General features: G+C 44.3%; 1 protein-coding gene across 3 annotated transcripts in view; it reads left to right on the forward strand.

The window, feature by feature from the left end:
- The window catches only part of atrx (ATRX chromatin remodeler), a 32,024-nt gene extending 9,641 nt beyond the window's left edge, over nt 1-22,383 (forward strand). For 2 of the 3 annotated variants that reach the window (XM_063877163.1, XM_063877165.1), the window contains exons 14-35: nt 6-167; nt 676-711; nt 1,075-1,216; nt 1,336-1,445; nt 1,784-1,930; nt 2,024-2,201; nt 3,418-3,555; nt 3,645-3,820; nt 3,904-4,021; nt 5,988-6,118; nt 6,321-6,418; nt 6,522-6,661; nt 7,036-7,186; nt 7,270-7,370; nt 8,180-8,288; nt 8,364-8,541; nt 8,635-8,826; nt 15,982-16,131; nt 18,777-18,893; nt 19,811-19,906; nt 20,028-20,156; nt 20,775-22,383. In XM_063877163.1, coding sequence (XP_063733233.1) covers nt 6-167; nt 676-711; nt 1,075-1,216; nt 1,336-1,445; nt 1,784-1,930; nt 2,024-2,201; nt 3,418-3,555; nt 3,645-3,820; nt 3,904-4,021; nt 5,988-6,118; nt 6,321-6,418; nt 6,522-6,661; nt 7,036-7,186; nt 7,270-7,370; nt 8,180-8,288; nt 8,364-8,541; nt 8,635-8,826; nt 15,982-16,131; nt 18,777-18,893; nt 19,811-19,906; nt 20,028-20,156; nt 20,775-20,990 — 3,015 coding nt within the window. In that variant the 3' untranslated portion in view covers nt 20,991-22,383. The remainder of the gene's footprint in view (nt 1-5; nt 168-675; nt 712-1,074; nt 1,217-1,335; nt 1,446-1,783; nt 1,931-2,023; nt 2,202-3,417; nt 3,556-3,644; nt 3,821-3,903; nt 4,022-5,987; nt 6,119-6,320; nt 6,419-6,521; nt 6,662-7,035; nt 7,187-7,269; nt 7,371-8,179; nt 8,289-8,363; nt 8,542-8,634; nt 8,827-15,981; nt 16,132-18,776; nt 18,894-19,810; nt 19,907-20,027; nt 20,157-20,774) is intronic. The other variant, XM_063877164.1, reaches the window with a different exon arrangement.
- The last annotated feature ends 529 nt before the right edge of the window (nt 22,384-22,912 follow it).

The following is a 22,912-nucleotide window of genomic DNA, read 5'->3' on the forward strand; positions in this document are numbered from 1 at the left end:
CACAGAGTGGAGATGAAGACGATGAAGACCGCAAAGGACGCAAAAAGATCCGCAAAATCCTGAAGGATGACAAACTGCGGACAGAGACGAGAGATGCTCTGAAAGAAGAGGAGGATCGGAGGAAGCGTATAGCTGAGAGAGAAGCACTCAGGGAGAAACTTCGCGAGGTAAAAATGAACTGTTTTGTACTAAGTCTCCTGATGAAATGATCAGGACCTCCTCAGGTAATACTTATACAGGCACTTGGATACAATTTGTGGATTTTCCCCAGTTATTGGAGGTATAGGCTTGTTGAGCATCGCTGTGTCATGTAGATATTATAGTATGTGATGGATAAAAAGTGGATGGCACTGTGAGCCAGCCGGCTGCTGATCGCTTGGCTCCTGTCAGATCAAACTGGTTGAGAGTCCACAGTTTGCTTAAAGTGGCCATTAAATGAAAGTTGGAACGATTTTTGCTTTTGTACTGTGATGCATTTACCAGTGAAACGGTTAATTTGATCGGTGAATCATTCACTTTGGATTGGGCCTCCTAAAAAGTAGGAGTGCTTACATCCCTGCTGGCTCCAAACACACCTCCCTCACCTGCTTCATCAGGAGGAGGCTGAAGGAACGAGGAAAGGGATCTTTACTCAACCGTCAGCACAAAATTTAAACTCTTGTCCTTCATCTGCAGGAACTTCCAACGCAGAGTCAGCAGGACATTTCCAAAGTTTGTTTTTGAATCAATTCTACATTTCGCACAATGTTTTGAAAGTGAAAACAAAGATTTTGACCGACTGATGGTGATGGTGATGATAATACTATTGCTAGCAGTGCTATTATGGTACTTAAAAGAGCAGCATTAGGCTCTGGTAGTTTTGCTTTGAGTGTATCATTTACATTTGAATTGTAATTTTACCTTTTAAAATGAATCCATCTGATATCATGTCTGTCTTCGTGATTATTAGGAGATTTTAATTGTACATTATAATGATGCACTTGGATAAATAGTGGATGTTAACTTGATCCCAGGATATACTTTATATCATGTTTTTGTTCAGGTTGTATTTAATAGACATTTATTCTTTTTCAGGTGATTGTGGTGGAGGAGTCTTCCCCGTTGGTCTGTCCCATCACCACCAAGCTAGTGCTGGATGAGGATGAGGAGACCAAGGAGCCGCTGGTACAGGTGCACAGGCACCTCGTCACAAAACTCAAACCTCATCAGGTTGACGGTAAGAGTCACAAAAAAATCAACATGGCTGATCTGCAATGTTGGCCAACCTAAGCCCGCACACGAAACGCAGGTCCTGTGGATTCACGTCGGCCCCGTTGTGTTGGTGTTTTGTTTCAGGGGTGCAGTTCATGTGGGACTGCTGCTGTGAATCTGTGAAGAAGATCCAGAAGTCTTCTGGCTCCGGCTGCATCCTCGCCCACTGTATGGGTCTGGGGAAAACTCTGCAGGTATGGAGAAGAGAGCAGCAGCCCGTCCGGGGTGAAAAATACACTAAACTTGTGTTTTTTAAAAAGGCAATTGATGGAAAAAACATATTCATAATCAATCTGAATTGCAACACATATTCATTATTTTCATTTGGTAAAAGCAGTTAATTCACAATGCTTTGAACGTGCTGATTTTGAGCCTTTTGTGTCGGGGTCACTTCTTTCAGGTCCCCTTCCCCAGTCTTGCACAAACTGACAATTGAAGCCTAATAACCTTTAAACGGTCAGAATCCTGTAGTAGTGAGAGTATATGTGTGATCTATAAGCCTGTTGACTGTAGCTGTGGCTTTGTCCTGTAGGTGGTGACATTACTTCACACTCTGCTGCTGTGTGAGAAACTGGAATTCTCCACAGCCCTGGTGGTCTGTCCCCTCAACACTGTCCTCAATTGGCTCAATGAGTTTGAGAAGTGGCAATTGGGAATGAAGGATGAAGAGAGTTTAGAGGTAAGTAGCTGCCTTTTTTAACCTGTATATTTAACCCCCCCCCCCTGATGTTTGGCTTCTTTTCTTGATCAATGTCTCTGTTGTGTTTACCAGGTGATTGAGCTGGCCACGGTAAAGAGGCCACAGGACCGAGCATACGCCCTTCAGCGATGGCAGGATATGGGCGGCGTTATGATCATTGGATATGAAATGTATCGAAACCTGACGCAAGGCAGGAACATCAAGAGCAAGAAGCTGAAAGAGACCTTTAAGAAGACTCTGGTAGACCCAGGTACAGTGCTGAGTGAAAGCCCTGTCTGTCTCAAAAAGGACAGCTGACACACAAGCACAAAGAAAACAATATGAGACAGAATATTTAATCAGAACTTGGCCACGTTGGGATTGACCTAAGATTTTGGCATTGAAGCTGAATCGGTCATTTATTAATGGTTGTAAACTTGGTTTATATAGGGGAGCAGTTCAAAGTGCCTTACAAAAAAGTACGGAAACAAGCGAACAAATAAAAAGAAGACAGATTTAAACATGTGCTGCTGTAAAACCAGGTAATAAAATAAAAGAAGGCATAACAACAATAACACTTGTAAAAGATGAATATAAAACAAAGGAAGAGCGATGGCTAGTAAAAGGCTTTGCTGATTAAATAAGCAAAACATGTTCACAGAGCTTGCATCTCTTCTAGCCTCAGGGAAACACATCCCATAGTTTTTGTTCATAGCTGAGAGAGGCTCAGCTGTGGATTTTTCTAATTTGTGAAATAAGGGGATGGGCTGTATAACGGGTTCATCACCATCGCCGGTAACAGTCGCAGCTCCTTTGTATATATACCGGATCACAGTGTCTATGGTGCATATTTTAAAACTCCTTCGCTAAGATGTCAAAGGATTATATCGGCTTTCTGTTTCTCAAAGATCACAAATGACGTGGCACCTTTTTTTATTTCAGAAGTGAAAAATCCTGAAGAAATAAGAAATATTCTCTTTTGCTAATGTACACTTTGGAATACATTTCGAGAGCCAATCACGTCACATGACCTTTAACCTCATCATCAGGCAGGCTGCTCATCCCAAAACACCTGAAGTCCTTTAACCAATTTTCATTCCCTTTTCAGAGCCAATAAACTCAATCATGATATTTCTTTTTTGATTCCTCTTACATTGCCAGTACAGGGAAAGATGTAGAATCATAGTTTGGGTGGAGTATCTTTTAGTATAAATGTTCTAATGTCTCAGAAAATATACTTTGATATAAATGTTCCCTTATTTAGGATTCTGTATTTAAGAAACCAGCAGCAGAGAGGTTGTGAAGATTCTAAAACAACAAACATAATTAATGTAGGCGGGTCTGTTAACAAATGAAAATACCTTAAAAAGTGTTAAGAGTGTAAAAGGAGTCACTGTGTTGTTACTAGTTCATCATAAGCAATTATCTAATAGCTCCAGATCTACGTCTACTTTGGAATGACATTTCCCTTTTTCTGCTTGCTCCAGGTCCAGACATGGTGATCTGCGATGAAGGTCACATCCTGAAGAACGAGGCGTCCGCTGTGTCCAAAGCGATGAACTCCATCCGGACGAGAAGGAGGGTGGTGCTGACGGGAACGCCTCTGCAGAACAACCTCGTTGAATGTGAGAGTGCCTGTTTGAGTAGAGAACGTCAATCAAAGGGTTTTTTTGTGATTCTGGAAGTAAAACGTGTGATCTTTGTGTCCCGACAGACCACTGCATGGTGAACTTCATCAAGGAGAACCTGCTTGGTTCAGTGAAGGAGTTCAGGAACCGCTTCATTAACCCCATCCAGAACGGTCAGTGTGCTGACTCCACACTACAAGATGTCCGGATCATGAAGAAGAGGGCTCACATCCTGTATGAGATGCTGGCCGGCTGTGTCCAGGTGAAAAAAACAACTGGCTAAATTAATTTACTCTCGTTCTCTTTGCTTCATAAAAAATAATTCTGAATCTTTGCTTCCCACAGAGGAAAGATTACACGGCACTCACCAAGTTCCTCCCACCCAAACACGAGTATGTGTTGTCAGTCAGAGTGACTCCCATCCAGTGTAAACTCTACAGATACTACCTGGAGAATTTCACAGGTGAGAGCCACTGAGGAAAATAAACGGCGTACTTTTCACTGAAACACTGGGCTTCGTTACAAATGTTGAGGTACTTATTTTTATTTCCATTTTGTGCTACTTTATTGTCCTTCTCCATTTGAGCTTGGAGGCAAATATCTTGACCCTGATGCTTTGGTATGGGTTGAAATAAAACCTTATGTATCGCTTTATGAAATGTATAAACTAACTAAGTATATAAAGTTAAAGTCAACTGTGCCTGTTCATGCTGGAAGTAATTCAATAAAATACCATATCATTTTCAGGAATAGGACAATGTCCATATTGAGTACTTTTACTTTTAAAAGTACATATTGATGCTAACATTTACTCACAGAAGTACATGTGAATTAATTTAGTTTGTAACTGAGTATTTCTACACTGGTATATCAAGTTTTACTAAAGTTAAATATGCAAATACTTTGTCCATGGCTTAAACAGCACACAGTGAGATAATGGCAGTGCCACTTGATGCCTGGTTCAAAGTTCCCAGGTTATTTTGGGTGTTGGGAACAGCTGAGCCTCTAGGGGCCGCTCTCCGGGCTCTTTCACAGTCCGGTCTGATCGCCCAGATGGGGGCCCAGTCTTGGACTCTAACAAAACTCAATTGAGAATTAAATCGGAAAACGCATGTCGTGTAGGACTGGGCTAAATCCTTCTGCAGGAGTCGTGTTTCCCTTAAAGTGCTCTCTAGCATGGATGTCTTTTTCATGAAGGCTTCAGATAAATGAAAGGTCTTTCTGGTCTTCCACTTTTTCGGGCTGCATTGTTAAGTCGTTTAGTGGACTTTCCTCTCAGTGTGTGTGTGTGTGTGTGTGTGTGTGTGTGTGTGTGTGTGTGTGTGTGTGTGTGGGGCAGCTGGCAGAGTGCCGCAGGCAGGGTTTAAGCCCAGTTTCCCACGTCTCCCTAATGAAGAGCTCTGGGAGAGAGGGAACAGAGGGTGGGGGGTAAAAGGGGGGAATGTGGGGGCATAAAGGAAAGGGAAAGAAATTTAGAGGGAGGAGGGGCCAGAGGTTTTACACCAAAAGCGAAAAACAAAGAACAGGAGAGTCGGTATGTAAGAAGACGAGTGATGGTGGGGGTATGTGCTGTGGCTCATTAGGCCAGGTTGTCCACAGGGCAGGAGTTGGGACTGGGGCTCTGGACCTCCTCAGTGATGTTTTAAGACCCACGACCACCAGTTGGTCAACCGGGGGGGGTGTCTCTTCTGTTTGCCGTTGCCTATGTCAAACCCTTCTGTAACCTCTGACCTCTCGGGTCAATGAAGGCAGTTACAACATTAACATTTCAGCAGCTGCCACTTAGATCATAAATCTGCTGATTGAACAGGTCGGACTAGACATGTTTAATCTTCGGATACGGCTGTCAACAAAACGTCTAACACTTGTTTCTATGTTTGATTTGTTTTGAGACTTCTTGTACATTTGGGAAATGCTTACATAATATATTGATATGGTTGAATATGATATTCTACTTGAAAAATAATAGATTTTCAACATAATCTGGCGTTTCATCTACAAACTCTCTTATGTAAACCACAAATCTTTTGATACTTGAAATGAAACAATGTTGTCGTCGTGTTTGTTTGTTTTGTCTCCTGGCTTCTCACACCAGACACAGGGCTAGCTAAGCATTAAATAACCATGATAAAAGCATCAAAGATATTGGGAACAGCTGGTAAAATAAACAAATTGGCCAAATAGACTGATTGATTATTAAGGAAATCTGTGAGCTTTATTTTTCACAATTGGATTTATAGTTACAATTTAAATGTGATGATAACAGCTTCAAGAGTCTGAATATTTTTGGCTCATGTACTATGAATTTTTTTGCACTACATTCTGTCCATAGGCCTGCCTGTATGGAAAAAGTTGAGGGCATGCTGTCAAGTTCATATAATGCAAACGCACATCCATCTGCCTCCTCACACTCTTTCCCTTGTGTGCAGGTGTGGGGAATGCTGTGGAGGGGGGCCGGGGCCGCGCCGGGACCAAACTCTTCCAGGATTTCCAGATGCTCAGCAGAATCTGGACCCATCCCTGGTGCCTTCAGCTGGACTACATCAGTAAAGAAAACAGGGTAGGGCTCCAGACGACCAGACTAAACCACACTACACACCAGCTCAAAAACTGGGAATGCAGCTTCACACATCACACACACTGTGGGGAAACAATACAACTGTAGTGCTAACAGGACATGCACCTAAGGAGATCAACATGCATATTTTCCTTATTCATTATGTTACCCACAATCCAACGTTGATGTACCGTCTCTCTTTCAGGGTTTCTTTGACGAAGACAGCATGGATGAGTTCATCGCTTCTGAGACGGAAGAAGAAACCTCCATGAGTATGACCTCTGAGGACGAAAAGGCCAAAAAGTAAAACATGAATTCAATTCCTTTTCCCCTCGTTGTACAATCGCATAGCGATGACCTCATTGAACTGTCCTGCTCTCTTGCACCGCTTCCTCCCTCCTATTAGGAAAAAGAAGCGAGGCAAGGGGAAAAAGAAAGGTTCTGAGGACTCGGACAGCGATGATGTGGAGGTCATCAAGGAGTGGAACACCAGCTCTCGGGGCCGAAACGGAGAGGGGCGAGTCAGACCAGAACCTGTGGAAGAACGTAAGTTTGTTAAACATTCCAGTGCATCGTGGGTAGTCGCATGTGCAAGTGAGGTGTGTGAATACGTGTTTGTGATCCCAGCTTCAACTTGTGTTAGTTTTATGATGTCAATAAATAGTGTAAGCATTTATTGAATTTGAAACTGTTTTGTTCTGGCTGGGTTAAGGTGACATCACTAGGAACTTTAAGGAAACCAATTGTTGACATTCTTGCTCTTCAAATAACATCCACACACACTGCAGCTGTAGCGTAGCAGAGGGAGATCATGTAGTGAGGCTCTGTAATGTAAGCTTGATGTCTTTGTTGCTGCTTGGCGTTGTGAGACTGTACCAACAGCAGTAAGATGAGTCTCTAACTCTATTTCTGACGAGCAGCGCAGCCCACCAGCTCGGTCCCGGGGAGTCCCTCTCATGACTGGCACAAGGAGTTTGTCACTGAGGCTGACGCTGAGATCCTGGAGCACTCTGGAAAGCTGACGCTCCTCTTTGAGATCCTGCGCATGGCAGAGGAAATGGACGAGAAAGTGTAAGTGTTTGAGGGTACTCTTATGTGTTGGTTGGCAGTCTTAGATGCAGTGAGTTGACTGGTGTTTCTTCATCCGTCCTCAGGTTGGTGTTCAGTCAGTCTCTCATCTCTCTGGACCTGATTGAGGATTTCCTGGAGCTATCTTGCAGAGCTAAAGATGAAAATAAGATTTCTCCTTACAAAGGTACAGTTATTTAATGCAATCTGACAAGGCCGCTAATTCAAGAAGTTTTCATTTCACTCGACTCGCCTCCTGAATGCTCCATAGCTGCTATCAGCTTCCCTACTTATGTCATGATTTCAATCGCTGGTTTCAGTTTCATGATGTGCTAAAATCACAGAGCAATGCTAATACTGTAATCCAGCTACTGCCTTATGGAGTGAAATAGCTCAGTTATCTGACAAAGTTAATTTGGGTGGTTTTACAGTGTAGTCTCTGAGCGGTCTCGACTGTGTTTAAGGCGTACGATGTGCCCTGTAGAAGGCTGAAGTGTTTTCATATGGAGATGAAGGTTTCACACTTGTAAGACAGCCCGCATGCAACATGTATTTTTGTAAACGTTGGTGTGTTATTACCCTTAAACACACACAGACGCACGCACACACACCGCCGCTGGTGTAAGGTCATGTTCCTAATTAAACTTGAGCAGCTGTTTTTACTTTCATTTTGAAAATGATTAGACCTTGACTTTTTATTCCACAAAAAAATGTTTGCTCAAGGGTTTGTAATTTGTAATGAAAAGATCACAGTGCCGTAATTGGAAACATACTGAGATGTTGGTTGTGAAGGCTGGTAGGGGGTTGGCCATCTTGAAGGCTAAACACGGCTGGCCTCTAACCAACACAACCATCTATCGGCTGTCTGTTAATACCCAAACTAAATCCTTTTGACAAGGAAAAGGCCAAGTTTGTTTTTGAAGTTTTTTAGAGGACAGATGTCGATGTTAATTAGTCGGAGCAGATGTCTTAAATGTAACTCAATTGTCTGTGAAGGTGAAGGCAAGTGGTTCAGGAACATCGACTACTATCGCCTGGACGGCTCCACCAACGCCCTGACCAGGAAGAAGTGGGCTGAAGAGTTTAATGACATCAATAACCCAAGGTAGACATTTGACATTTGACTCATTTGTAATGGTCCCACGGTGCATTTCAAAGCACTAACTCTCCTCTCTCCCAGGGGTCGTTTGTTCCTCATTTCAACGCGAGCCGGCTCTCTTGGCATCAACCTGGTGGGAGCCAACAGGGTCATCATCTTCGACGCCTCCTGGAACCCCTCCTACGACGTCCAGAGTATCTTCAGGGTTTACCGCTTTGGCCAGATCAGGACCGTCTATGTGTACAGGTTCCTGGCGCAGGTGAGCTCAACAGACTGTTGTTTACTACTTCCTGTTAAAGTGAATCTGTAGTTCTCCTTTCAGGACTCCCTCCCATTCATTCTCTTCTTCCAGGGTACAATGGAGGAGAAGATTTACGACCGGCAGGTCACCAAACAGTCTCTGGCGTTCCGGGTGGTGGACCAGCAGCAGATCGAGAGGCACTTCACAACCAATGAGCTGACAGAGCTCTACACCTTCGACCCAGACATGCTGGACGATCCCTCGGCGAAGAAGAGCAAGAGAGCCACGCCGGTGCTTCCTAAGGTAAACACGCAGATATGTATGCCAACTATGCACTTAGGTTTTTCAAATCTGCTTCTAAGTGGGACCAAACATACTTTAGGAGTGAATAAATCATACATGTTATTGGGCTTTGACGAACCATTGACTGAGATTTCATGGTTTTCTTGAGACTGACCCCGGAGGAAATGCAGAGAAGCCGGCTGAAACCTATTAACAGTGGTAAAATAATATTTTTTTTTCCCTCAACAAACATGGCACACAATGCCTGTTCAAATGCCAAGCTTGTTTTCCAAACCTGCACCAAGCAGTATATTCTCTTTTGAAGTTTAGCACTTTATTTATACACCATGCCAGCTTGTGTCCTGCATGGCCTTTCCGGGATCTATCTTTTTCTTCTCGTTTACTCTCATAATCCCCTTGATGCAGGTGCTGTGTCACTATTTGGGACCCCCGGAGTTTAATACGAACACACAGCCCTTAAATGGGCCATCCAAGCCCTCACAGCTGCACAGATTTCTGTGTTTACTGTTATTTACTAAATAGTCTTCTCATTGCAACACTGCTTCTGCCCTGCTATAAACCCTCACTCCTCTTTTTTCATTCATTCCTAGCTGTCTTTTACTTCTTTGTTGATCTTTTGAATCACTCCCACCCGTTCCCACTCTTTTACCCTTTATGCAGTCTCTGGGTTTATTCAGAAAACCTTAAGTGGTTTTACCTCCATGTTTGGGTTTGACCTGGGTATCTGTAAACACAATGCTTTAAGGAAGCACTGTACATCCTTGCTGGGTCTCTCAGCGGACAGTCAAGAGGCCTTGATGGCAAATCTGTTTTCCATTTGCACTGTCAAAAGATCTTTATCGCTATTCCCTCCATGGGTATTAACAGGTAGGAGCGCTGCGTGAATCCACTCAGCCGGCAGCTGATATCATTGCTCTCACCTTCCATATTCCTCTAAAGCTGGAGTCGCCTATTACAGTGCAGCGCAGTTGGAGATTTCAAGAGGAAAGATGTGTTCATTGAGCCGCGGCCTGTTAGATGTGTATGATCTTTAACGAGCCCACTGACATTTATGTGACACAGTATTAAAGACGGAGAGGCTGACAAGCTCTTTAACAAGCTGACCTGTTTTGGCCAGGGGCTTCACTATGATGTGGCAGCAGGACTGCAGTATTACGGAAGGAATTTGCCGTCTGGAATGATGTGAAGATGAGTCAGACACCCTCCATCAGTTTCAGCCAAAAATCGCTGTGCACAGAAGGAGAGGCTGCAGCGAGCCACAGCACAGGGAGTTCTGCACTTCTTCTAAACCCTCCACAATGGGAAGCGCTGTTTTTCCTCAGCCTGAAAGGGCATATTGCTTCAGAGCTCAGGTCACACTCAGTGTTAATAAGAAGCTCAGTTTGACTTATTGTTGGCCTCGTCTGTAAAGTCTCGTTGTAAGGAGAAAGTCACTGAAGACTTTTCAGTGGTAGCACTCCCCCTCCTTCCTCTACTGTTCAGTCCCCCTTTATGCTGCCACCTGTACCGCCCTCACCTCAATGTACATCTTCCTCCCCCTTGTCCTTACCGATGTCCTCTTTCTCTCTTCCCTGTCCACCAGTACCCCACCCCAGCTTTTTTTCCTGCCAGCCTCATGACCATCTGTTGCCCTAACTCGCCACTCTGCCTCTAAATGTTCAAAGCGAGCTCAGTAAAGCCGTTTTTCCTCCCTCTGGCCTACCCTGCATGATGAAGGGTCATTATTTAAACCCCTCTCTTAAAGATGTCTCTGCGCTCTTCACAGAAACTAATTGGAGACAAAGGAAGCAGGAGCACTTCCTCCTAATGACAAAGAAGGTCCTCGCAGTCCAGACATGAGTTTGACCCCCACCAGTCCCGAGACACCCTCACCCATTTCCTGCTAATCACACTCGTCTCCACCATCTAACATGCAAGCGCTTGACAAATGAAGAGTAAAGTTTTTGTTAAGCGGCGTTCTCTGCAAATGTTTCTGCATGTTGCCGCTCCGGGGGCGGGGGGGGCGTGGCTTGCTGTCTGCGCTCGCAGCAGGTCAGGGCTGCAGTGGTCATTAGGCTCCGTCAGGTACACCGAGAAGCTGCACTTGAACTACAGTGCAGACGGGAGCAATAAGCCACACCATGCTTGTCTCATTAAGGGTAGGAAGTCACTTTGACCTTCAAGGAAACCCCCCCCTGAATCCCCTGAGCATTATATATCACCAGTCAGGGATGTTATGTGAGTTACAGGGTTATTCTGTGCTGAAATCTCTGTGAATTAGTGTTCTGCTGTACACAACCTCAGTGTGCCCATTGTTGGTCTACATGGGTAAGTGTTTTGTCATACTTCCCAGAATGCTCTCTTTTTTGCCAGCCTTCTGAAAACATGCCTGAGCTTGTTGCATTGCAGGTGGAGGGAACACTAATGATGGTAAAGCAAGAGGCTGTGTTGTGCAGGTGAAAAAGGGGAGAGACGTTTGCTGCTTTCTGCTCTGTTACTCTCTGTGGAGTAGAGTGCTGCTGCCTCTTTATGTGACCCATCGCTGTATGGTTGGTTGTTTTTATATTTTTGAACTCATTTTATTTGGATAGGATGAGGTGTTTCATTGAGCAGGACATTGTAAAACCCATCACAAGATAAGACAATGAGAACCCTGTCGATGTCTGGTATTCAACTGTTGTAATAATAAAGGTTCTGAAAGGAGCGTTATACAGAAACGTGTCATACAATCGAACAGCTTATGGGACCCCTCCCATTTAGGGCTGCAACAATTTTTTTATTTCATTATCTAGTCAGTCATTTGCCATATAAAATATCAGAAAATTGTGAAAAAAGATCAGCAACATTTCCAAAAGCCAAAGGTTAAGTCCTCCCATGTTTGTGTTTCTTTTGTTCCCATTACTCCCCTTCAGTCTCCTCTCATAGAGGAGTCAATAAACCAGGACATGTTCACATCTAATGGAGCTGTAATCTGAGCATTTCACTTTGTCCTTTTGAAACCAGTAAATTGGTGGTCTGGTCGAACTAATTTCTGTAACTTCTCTGAAACCGACCATCCCACTTTGTGCCATGATTGGCCAGCTGTGCAGAGGTGAAAAAGGAGCCAGGGTTTGAACTTCAAGCTTTTTTCTCCTTTACACAACTATTTCTGTCCTTTTTCACATGTACAACGTGTGCAACACAATGAATACCTCCCGTTGGAGACGGAATGTGTGCACCATGATCCCAACATTTAAGCGATATTGCATCTACGACTCACAAAGGAGGCGGTCTTTTCTTCCCGCCGTCAGGTGTGGCCAGTTTTAAACCGCCATAAACACTTGTGATTTTGGACACGGTTGGATAACACATCTTATGAACCACTTCTTCTTAAGAGCATACCCCGGGCTTTAGTCTGCAGAGCATCCCATGAGAAACGGCCCAGCCTGGCATCCTCGCCACTGCTCCACTCCCACACTGCACTCAACCACAACTCGTGCACAGACTGCTTCTCACTTAAGATTTATTGAGAAACCAATTTCCATTGTTTGACTTTGTCCCCTCCCAGTACAGTCCCACCGTTATGCTGTAGTGGACTGGCTGTGACTGTACGCTCAGGTCCTCGTTGCACGATCTCTCAGAAATACAAGACCCTGCTGCTGCTAGCCGAGGCTTGTTTTTATAGGAATGTGGTGTGTTTATTGTCTTTGTTTAGCCCTTTGTGACATGCATGATTTTGTGTCTTTGTTAATTGACTGACAGCTAGATCAACCCTGCAGGCCCCAGAGGGTGTAAAGACACCGTGATGGTGAGGGCAGGGCTGGCCTCCTGACGCCAGGGCCCGCGCCGGTAGTTAAAAGCTGAGAAACTGTTCAGCAGGCCAGGGAGGTTATGTGCATCACTGCTGCTGGGGGAGACGGACACTTTGGATTGGCTATGTTTAGGTATTACAAATATCTCAGACACTCGCATTCCTGCTGTCGGGATCCCATCTTGGCCCCTCTGTTGCTATGGATAACACACCTGTGTGTCAAAAGTAGTTTCTGGCATAGGCGGACAATTTGAACACGTTCAAAAACTGCTGGACAACTTGTGAAACTAGTTTCTGCAGTCTGACAGCTTGAGATATTTTCCCCTTTCAGGCTCATTTTCCTCCTGATTTGTCTCTTTTGTATTGTTTGATTTTTGTTTTGCAATAAAATATCTATTTCCCTTCATATCTCCATGAAATTCATTCCCCCTGCACATTAAACTCCTCCTGTGTAAAGTGGAGGTTTATTGTTGTGGCAATGACAGACATAAAATAAATGTGGAACCCTCATTTTAAGGTTTCTACATAACAGGCAGCCCTTTGGTGCAGGAAATCAGGTTAACATGGTTGAGAATGTTCTCAGCTTGAGAAACTATCTTATAATGCGGCCAGAAACCCTGCCTGCATCGAACCCAGAGCTGTTAATGCAGGCGGGTGTTTAATTGCATCAGACCTTTTACAGTTCAGCGTCACCTAAAGCCTATTGGTAAAGTACGCGTTGGTGCCTGTGCCAAGTTGTAAAGTCCACATGAGGCCCGCTTATGTCGACTCTAAACTTTTGATCTTTGTGATGTGCGAGCTGCTGAGTTTACATCATTTATGGACTGCTGGCTGTTCTCAGTGTATACATGTACAGGACTTTGTTAAGGAGCGCATAAATTGTTCTCTCTCTCAGGCTTTCATACGATGTTAAATGTCATGCGTGTTGGATGCCTTGTGCGATAAGTACTAATGGTTACCTTTTTGTTGCTGTGCTGACCCTTTCTTGTGGTTTTGTTGTTCAGTCAGATGAAGCCAATTCCTCCAGCTTCAAAACTTGTTTTAAATTAGCGGCACATTTGCAGACCTTTTTGTTGAATAAAAGTAAACACTGCTGTTCAGAATCAGGACAGCAGATTATCACGCGCTGATTGAGGCTGAATGTGTTGAGATTCTTTTGGTTTGAACTAACTTGAGCTTATCCTCAGATGTGGACAGCCAACTCCATTATTAAATCTCAAAACACAAACACTCCGTGATGCCAAATGCCAAAATTCCTTCCCCAAATTCTCCCCCCCAGAAATCCTCCCCCTGCTTCTCATATTTTCTCTAAAGGGGAGGAAGAAAAATACAAGTAGAGTTGAGTGGGGTAATTTACATCTTTCTGTCTGAGCATCTGCCCACCCAGCGTCTCTCCCTGCAGTAAAGTGATAGGCCTCACCACGCAGCTCCATCAGATGACAATAGCCCAGGTCAGTTTACCTCCCATCATTAGTGCTGGCTCGGGACACACACACATTGAGCGCACTGGGATCGGAGATGGACCGGACCACCCCAGAGCCATTGCTGGTGGGGATTACTTGGTTATCCCAGAATGCACTGGGTTCCAGTGGGAGCGTCTGTACTGTCATTTGACCTGCGGCTCCACTGACCCGTTACCTGGTCCACAGTCAAGAGTTTATTCATGCATGCACCACAGATGGGTCAACTTACTGCAGTTTGTTTTCATACATAGTTTAAACTTCAGTGGATATTAAGGCTCACTCTCTATCAGAATTATAATTATGACACCTGCAAGTATTTGAGCAAATGGAAAGACACTATGCCAACTTTGATGATGGTTTTCAAATATTTTAAGCACACAGGATTTTTTACATTTCCTGAAAAGTGACAGTTTTGAACATGCAACATTGACATATGTATGCATTTACAGCAAGGGTTTTTTACCCGTGACAACTTGTGCCTTTGCTGTCATCTACTGTGGCCTTCATTCGACCTTGTGCCCACCTATGTTTGCAGAAACAAACAATGAATGCCTTTTTTATACGAGACTCACGCCAACAGGCTCTTCGCTGCTTTTATGTCCTCATTAGAGAGCAGAGCAGCAGTTGGATCTCTGGCTGGTCCGCTGCGCCACATGTCTGCCTGCTCAGGGGTGGCCTGGTTGTGTCCTGATGGAGTGCGATGGCTGGGAAACGTAAACTATAAATGAGAAGCACAGTCTGTTTTCAGTGTGAGCCGTTGATGTGTATGGGGGTGTGAATCTCTGTCTGCTCCTACCTGTTTCAGACACCTTTTCTGTTACTCTCTAGAGTTGTGAGGCCTAAAGATAGGTTCTCATGTCGTTTTCATGCCGCTCCCCCCACCCCACCCCCCTCCAGAGATCCAGTTTCACTCCGTCTGGTCTGGTGTTTATTTTCTGTTTATTCAATGCCGGTCTGCAATCACTGCTTAATTTCATAGTTTGGGCTTTCTTTTTTCCCTCCTTAATACGGTGACATCTATGATTAATTTTGTTTGCAACTTCACACTCATTGTCACAGTTCAAAGCGAGACCGTGCAGGAGAGGAAAGCTGAGCCCCTCTCTGTCGGTGTGTGTCCGGGGCAATGATGCAACTCCTGCATGACGTTGTTTCCAGATTGCAGAGTTCCAGCTTAATGTAAAGCTGAGTCCAGACAAAGAAAAGCAAACGTGCTGCAGAGAGAGTAATTTAAACCATGTTTGCGTGCGCATAGCCCAGCTCTCTTCATTTTACTCAGGTATTGTTTTCAATAATAGTGTGGTCATGGAAACCAGAGGCCCCCCCACCCCCCCCCAAATCTTCGTTTATTTATTATGGTTTTTTACATGTCGTTTTTAATCCTCCTTACAGGCAAGCCCACTTTTTCCGGTGTAAAATCCGGGCATTACAACTAAGAGGTTATGTTTTGTACTTTTTGACCTTTTGTTTCATAACAATAACAAAGCAGGTGCTACCTGGTGCCCCTGTTATAGAATTTGATCCTAAAATATTGCACTGTGCCCCACAAACAAAATCAATGTCCAGTTACCGTGCAGATGTTCTGCTGTGTTTACGTCAGTGTTGCATTGTGGGTGACTTATAATTCAGTCGCATGGTTTAGAGGATATTGTGATTGTACCGTCTTTGGTTCATTTAGTGGAACATGTCCATTTCTATCGCTTCTCTCCTGGTGAGTACTGAATGATTGCAAAAGAACAATTTGAATGCAGACAAAATAAAGTCTCAGTAGGACAAACTCATCCCAGAAATGAAATGTGAAGTCATTTCTCTTTTACAGACCAAACAATTAAAAGTGAAAATAACTGCAGAATACTGAAAAATAAAAACCCTAATTACAACGCCCCATAACCCTCTTTATGTTTCTGTGATCTCTGCTGCTTGTAGGATCCCTTCCTGGCCGAGCTGCTGCAGAACAACAAGGACCAGATCATGTGTTACCATGAGCACGACTCCCTGCTGGACCACAAGGAGGAGGAAGCCCTGAGCGAGGAGGATCGCAAGGCTGCCTGGGCCGAGTACGAAGCAGAGAAAAAGGTAGGCATGGAGACACACGCACGCACGCATGCCTCACGCTGGCATATCCACCCGTTCTATCATCATAGGTATGCACAGGCAGCTCTCAGCACTGTGTCCATCACGCTCCAGATTGACACCAACGTGCAAGGTAGGCTTTGAACAGTTATCTGTCAAGATGTGTGACTTAGTGTGAGATGTGGACGATCCTATTCATCACCTAGAGTAAACAGATGACGGGGCCCACGTCCCTGTTGGTGTAATGGTTGTTCTGGCCACCACCAGGTTGGGGATCTGATGTAAACCCCTGAGAGGCTCCATGCAGTGTCAGTGACTTTCTCTTTGGCACCTCCCATCCTCTTCCCTCTTCTTTCTTGTGGGACAAATCAATGGGCAATTAGTGGGGTTTATTTGGAGAAGGGTATGGTTGGGGGTGAGTTTGTAAGAGAGCAGGAGCAGGTCTCCCCCCCCCCCCCCCCCCCCCCCCCGTGTGTAATCCTAGATTCTAATTCATCCTAATGATTATTTTTCCAACACACTCTCGCTCCTCTGCCCTCTGTGTGCCTTAAGCTGCCTTCTGTCAGAGCTCCTGTGATTTTCAGAGAACAGAGGGTTTCCCATTCACCGGGAACACTGGCACCAGAATTGCATTTGCATCACTGCACTAAAGATGAGCAAGGAGACCCTTCCCTCCCCGAGAGGCTGGTCCGTTTGATGCTGTAAACTGTAGTCTCTGTAGAGAAGCGGACCCGCCCTCTGCTAATGTCTTCACAGCTGAAGGGGAGGCTGGTGGTGGCCAGGGAAAGCTGTGTGTATAAATATCAGATTTGAAACTCAGGAAATGGGAAAAACTGTGAGAAGATGATCATGCGCCCAAAACTAAACTGAACCCATGGGCCCTCGTCCTCACCGGACCGACCTCAGCTCAATAAGAAGCCTAGAGGGGCTCATCATTCATTTCAGGTTTAAAAGCAGTCGGGCTGAGAATGCAGCACAAGTTAAATTGAGTTGCTGCTAGCTAATAGCAAATGCGTGTGTGTGTGTACACATTCATGTGTTGTGGTTGTTTTGAGGTTTTGTACTGTTTAAATCTGCACACCTGTCTCTGACCTGGTCCAAAGACCCCCAAAACGCACACAAACACACAAACACACACACACACACACACACACACACACACACACACACACACACTGACACAAACATACACCTACATCATACCGGATGGCCAGATTACAGGGCACAGGAAAACCATCTGCAGCAGAGGCTCAATTACACACAAACACCGGCATCCTGCTGTCCTTTACCGAGACACCACTGTTTACTTCACATCATGTCTCTCTCTTAAACACACGTACACACACACACACACACACACACACACACACACACACACACACTCTTAATACAACATCAGCAGGCTGAAATAAACCTGTTACTCTTACTGGCAGTTTCAGTTGAAGCTTTCTTATTACTGACATAATTAAAATGAGAAATCTGGTGATCAATTGAATTAAAGGTTTAAGTTAAAGAAACATGAGGAACATTGCTCTTCATTTATTTTATATATTAATTGTGTGTAACTGACAATATGCCAAATAAAACTATCTTGAATAAAATGGGCCATTTTAGTTTGTGTTTAGAAACAATGAATCATTTAGCTTGGAATGACAGCAGATTAACCCATTTAAGCCGGGTAAGCTTTGCCGCGTTTCTAACATTAAAGCCGGGGGCGCTGTTGCGTCATACTACCATTGAAGCCGGGAAAGCGGATACGTCATTTTCTGGTACAAGAGCCTTGTGGTATATTTTTGCATTAATTGTCGGCCTCTTAGCCCAATTAAATGCATCAGAATATACAGGTGCCATTGTTTTGATTTTTTTCGAACAATCATGGTTATAGTTATTTTTGGGGGACTTTTTGCCTTTAATCGGAAAGGACAGTGGAGAGTGACAGGAACGTGGGAGAGAGAGTCGGGGTGGGATCCAGAAAGGACCACGGGTCGGGAATCGGCGTGCGGTGCAGGTGCCCCAGCCAGTTGCGCCACGGCCGGGGCCAATCATGGCAGACTTAGTCTACTGCGGAGGGAATTCTGAAATTAGAGAAGGTAGTGATATTGACTATTTGCACAGCGCTGATGACATTATTGCTGACGACTTTGAACCCGTCGAACCAATCGACCGGGATTTATGGTTAACACGTATGTTTGAAGACGGCGACGACGATGACCATGAGTTCGAAGGTTTTGAAACCGAGTGGAGGACGGAGAATTACTACTCTAATCCACAGAGTTTTCAACCGCACCCCAGGGATGAAAGTCGATTTACCTGCATTGGCCACTCATGAACGCCACAGCTGTAAGCTCTCAAATACTTTTTGAATTTTGTTTCTATCTGCTACAGAGGCTGAGAAATCAATTATTTAGTAGGCGTTGACACAATTGCTGGATTTCCAGAAACACTTCAGGTTTGAGGGGGTTCTTCTAAAATCGCCCATAGGTTTTCCAGGCACTTTTTCCAGGCATTGTAGGCCTAAATGGGTTAATCAGTGGTAAGACGCAATCCTAGTTTCTGGTTAACCATAGGGATTGCACACATGTTTCCCATCATGCACTTGGTGTCTCTTCACACCTGTAATGTTGCTCTTATCTTGTCTCTCCTCTCAGGGGGTTTTCATGAGGTCCAACTACCAGGCCGGATACCCTCAGATGGACATGGGTGCCTCCAACTACTTCTCCTTTAACATGGCGGCTTTGGCCTCCATGACCAACCAGCAGCTGGAGGTAAGTAATGAGCTCCACATGCCCCTCTCCTGCCTCCCACTCCTCCCTCTCCTTCCCCCACGGCATGGCGCCCCACATTCCTCAGACCCCACTGCTAATTGTGACAACAGTCTAGTAGCCGGCTCTCCCAGCACTGCTTCGCTCCTCCGGCCGACGGTTTATAATACCGTGTCTGGGGCGGTAACTATTTATATACGGCGGCACATCTAAGAGAGATGGAGGACAAAACGTCCAGGAGACAACTTGTGTTTGGATGACTTCGAATGAGTGTGAAAATACCGTGGATCTAATTCTTCTTATCGAGGCATGTGAGGAATTATCCCACGGATCCTTTAAACATCTTAAAAGACATTGAGATCATTAATCCGATAAGAAGTTATTTATTCAATTGTCTTCAAAGGGAATTTTCTTTTACACACTCAACAGTCAAAAATGCTGAGAAGAACGAGGATGTGATTTTCTGATGATGTTAAATCCCTTTATAGTTGTTAACATCTAGTTCTGAAATAACCTACCGAATGGCTCCATGTTTTCAGGTGTTGAGTTGTGATCGGAGAACTAAAGGAGAGGCAGCATGCAAGGGTTACGATAGACAAGACGACAAATACCTTTATAAAATGACACTAACGTTCAGTTTGGATTGGATTTGACTCACGATAGTGCTGCTGCGTGACGGGCACCGGATCTAAGAGAATATTTGTTTTCCTATCGCAAGATTGTCTCTAATTAGATCTTGTTTCTGTAAACGGATACAGAAAAATATAAATACTTCAAGACTGCCGAATATTGCAGTCAATAATCAGCCAGGCTAAAAACCAACCTAGTAAATAATCACCAATTATTCCTCACAGTGATGTCACCGATGCTGGTGGTGAAAAAATGAGAAACGCTCACCGGTCTTCTTCATTTCTGTTCAGGACCTTATAAACCAGGGACGGCAGAAAGTCATCGAAGCAACCAATTCATTGAAGTCTTTAACGCGGGAGCCGCTGGAAGATATCATTGGCAGAGTGGTGAGAAACTTCTCTTATAAATAATTCTTTATTTGTCTGTTACTGGTCTGCAGCATGATGGGAGCGGAGTGATTCTGTGGTGGTGGTGTTTGTTAACATGTGAGTCGTCCTCTGCCCACAGTGGAAAGAGAACCCGTCCCTCAATGAAGCCCAGGTGCAGTCCATCGCTCTGGGGCGGCAGTCTACTGTGGAGCTGGAGTTCAAGCACCGGGAGGCCGTGTACCGGGACGTCCTCACCAGGCAGCAGACGGTACGGACTGCTCTGACGACTCAAAGACAATCTGCTGTCAGCACTTTAGTTTCAAACATCCTGTTTGTGATGAAGAATAAACAGAAGAACTGGCCAAACGTTGTCAAACATATTGACAATCTATTTTGATATATTTGAAAAATAGTGCTTAAAGGACACTTACTAAGCCCCACCACTGCACTGGTTCATTGGTTCAGTCATTCCTCTGTAACAGTTGAATAAATTCATAAGGTGTGAATCCTAATGAAATGGAGTCCTTTACACCAAGAGATGGCAAAGGTTAAGATTACTAAAACCTACATTTCCATAATGTCTAGTAGCCAAACTGAAGGTTTGGACTGCAGCACCTGTCGTGTGATGTACAGATGCACGATCAACAGGACACCTTTTGATAGCGATAACCGATACATTTACACGTGTAATTGAGCATGCTGTCCATCATAGCTCTTAAGGAAAAGGAAAAAATTGAATTCTCCAGGAATCTGCAGGCCAGACTTTTGAAATTGTGAAATGGAGAAGTAAATTGTTGTTATTACTTATTCTTCTACCTTTACCTGTACGGCTGACATGATGGGTCATCATCTGACCGTTATTTTCCCATCCCTTTGTCCCTTTCAGCTGATGATGTACGTTCAGAAGCTGATCACCAACAGGAAGGTGCAGGAGCAGCAGCTGGCCATGGCTAACCAGGCCAACTACCTGAACCAGCTGGCCATGCAGAACGGCATGATGGGAGGTGCTGGGCTCAGCCAAATGGACCTGGTGGGTCTCTACCAGCAGCTCCACGGCCTGGGAGGCATGGGCAAGAATCCGGGGCCCTCCAAGGGCCTGTAGGTCAGAGGGACTGCTCCTCACCGCCCCACTCAGCTAGCCGACTCCCAGAGGGCCAGCACGAGCGAGGCCCGGGTCCCTGTTACACACCGTAACATCACCGTGACATCACCGAAGGCTCAAAGCAGTCGGTGTAGCAGGCGGAGGAGTTTTGAGACTCGGCTGCTGTCCACTGGGGACCCAAGTGGGTCCGACTCAGTTCTTTATTCTGTAGTTCACTGAGACAGTGTGGAATATAATTTATAAATGCCTCTGTGAAATGGGTCTGAGGAATTTCAACAGAAAAAAATGTATATACCGCCTTAATGTTATTCAAGTTCTATATCTTAATTTTTTCATGTATTTAATGACAAACTCATTTTACCCCAAATGCTTTTAAGCATTGTATTTTTTTTCTCTGAACAGAGGGTCTCTTTATTATTCAAACTCAGTTTTTTATACTGTTTTCAATGCTAACTAAACCGGAATGGGACCAGTGCCGCTGGTGACAGGACTCCATGATATAAAGCTCTACAGGTTGATCCGCCGCAGTAGATTCCGTCACCAATATCTAGCAGCGCAGACAACCGGTGGTGCTGCCAAGTCCTGCTTTCTTTTTGGGAGAGACAAGAAATTGACAAAAACGGGGAAAAAAAATGGCCTTATTTGTTTCCTAAAAAATAAAAATAAAAAAAGCTCTGTAAAGATTTGAGATTTGTTGAGGATATTTTTTAATATGCTTTTAAGTGTTTACATTAGTTGTCGCTGAACATGGTAATGGAATGCTTGTGTTGTTCAAAACTGCCTGCCGGTTCCTATGACCTTTTTGTAACATCTTGCTCATCGTCACGTGTTGTCTAGCATAGCACCGTGCGTCCTGTTCATTGTTTATGTTCCACTTGTGTTGATCCCGAGCTCGGGTGAGGGACTGGGTCTCACAAAGCACAGCCACTTCAGCCGGACATCAGAGGGCCCAAAATGTTTCCCTTTACTTGTCTGTCAACGTTTTAATGCTTTGTTTCGCATGGATTTGAGAGCGTAAAGAAGGAAATGTTAATACATATCTGGCTGATGTGTTTTCCTCTGCTTTGTGAGAGATGCCTTCTGGAGTGTAGTCTCACCAGGCAGGCTCTCAGGCCCCCGAAATGTATATTACTTTGGCACATTTTTGCTTCTAACTGCTTAAACTGGTGTAGCTGTTAATCAAGAGGAATATGTATATTTCTCACAAACATGTTGTCTCTAGTCGGATCCTGTGTTTGCACAAGGTGTATTTTATAAATGTAGAGAAACTTTTTTGCCCTCCTCTAAGAATGTTCTTATGTTAGCAAATACACCGACATGATTTGCCATGAGTTTGATCTGTTATTATCTTGATAAGTATTTAATATAACATTTAATAAAGTGACCAAAAGGATGAGCAGCTCCTGTGTTTGAGTCATTTGTGTTAAAGACTGAAAGACTGACCAGTGATTTCCGCACTGACTGAATTCATGAAGGGGAATGCAGGTAAGAGTTTTGATACGTGCAGTCAGACTGGTGGTGGACTTATTTTTTTTTGTATGGTTTTTATCAATATTTAGTTGAGCATCTAAAAGATGTCTGATGACATAATGTTTTCCTACTTATATCAGACATAAACAGATGAAGCTGAGCAGTAGTGAGAGCTGAGGAGGATGTGCCTCTTAAGGTAACGGGCGATGATGGAATTTCATGGTTTTCATGGAACCTGAACATATTATTCATATGCATCGGTAAATGTAGGTGTGAAAGACCTCTAAGATGTCTCATTAGCAAGTAATTTGAAAGGTAAAATATAAGTTTCAGTCCTTTCTACGACACTATATGTAACAGACAGATGTATTTGACCTTTTCTGCCGGTTTCATTCCAGTCTTTTTGCTAAGCTAAGTCATCCTTTACCTGACTCCAGCTTCATATTTACCAT

The sequence above is a fragment of the Eleginops maclovinus genome, chromosome 23 (assembly GCF_036324505.1).
Source record: "Eleginops maclovinus isolate JMC-PN-2008 ecotype Puerto Natales chromosome 23, JC_Emac_rtc_rv5, whole genome shotgun sequence".
Taxonomy (NCBI): Eukaryota; Metazoa; Chordata; class Actinopteri; order Perciformes; family Eleginopidae; genus Eleginops; species Eleginops maclovinus.